The sequence below is a fragment of the Penaeus monodon genome, chromosome 23 (assembly GCF_015228065.2).
Source record: "Penaeus monodon isolate SGIC_2016 chromosome 23, NSTDA_Pmon_1, whole genome shotgun sequence".
NCBI lineage: Eukaryota > Metazoa > Arthropoda > Malacostraca > Decapoda > Penaeidae > Penaeus > Penaeus monodon.
This window is the reverse complement of record NC_051408.1, coordinates 5,613,660-5,614,412: the sequence shown is the minus strand read 5'-3', so window position 1 is coordinate 5,614,412 and position 753 is coordinate 5,613,660. Positions and strand designations below refer to the sequence as shown.

The 753-nt window shown below is 55.9% G+C and overlaps 1 protein-coding gene across 1 annotated transcript in view; it reads right to left on the bottom strand.

The window, feature by feature from the left end:
- LOC119587745 (nephrin-like) overlaps nt 1-753 on the bottom strand; it is a gene marked incomplete at both ends in the record, with an annotated part of 138,820 nt that overhangs the window by 3,812 nt on the left and 134,255 nt on the right. Inside the window, 1 exon segment of the mRNA XM_037936431.1 lies at nt 604-748. Coding sequence (XP_037792359.1) covers nt 604-748 — 145 coding nt within the window.

Below are 753 nucleotides of genomic sequence, written 5' to 3'. Positions count from 1 at the left end.
TATGTATGACCAACCAACACAATAAGATAAACCAGACACATAATAGAAATGAAAAATAATGATCATCTTCATCATCTACACCTCCCCTTTCCCTCCCCTTTCCCTCCCCCCTTCATTTTTCTCCCCACCCATCCACCTAATTCATTTCCTCTCCCCCCCCCGCCCACCCCTTCATCTCCCCCACTCCCCTACCCATCCCTTGATTTACTCTTTTACCCTTCCCTCATTCATTTCCCCCTCTCTTCTCTTCCCCCCACCCCACCCCACCCCTTCATTTCCCTTTTCTCAATTATCCCACTCTTCTTCATTATCCTCCCTCCCTTGCCCACCTCCCACCCCCCTTCATTCCCCTTTTCTCCCCTACCCCTTCCCACCCCTTCATTTCCCTTCCCGCCTACCCACCCCACCCCCTTACCCACCCCCTTCATTTCCCTTCCCCCCCTACCCACACCACCCCCTTACCCACCCCCTTCATTTCCCTTCCCCCCTACCCACCCCACCCCCTTACCACCACCCCCTTCACTTCCCTTCCCCCCCTACCCACCCCACCCCCTTACCAACCCCGTTCATTTCCCCCTTCTCTCTCCCTCCCCCTTTACCCACCGATCATGGTGACTGCTGTCGGCGGCTGAGAGAACGGAGATCGACCTTGTTCGTTGAAGGCCTGAACGGAGAACGAGAATTCCTGGCCGGGAGTGAGACCCTCCACCACCATGCTGCTTCTGTTTCCTCCCTCGATGTCCTGCGTCTGTT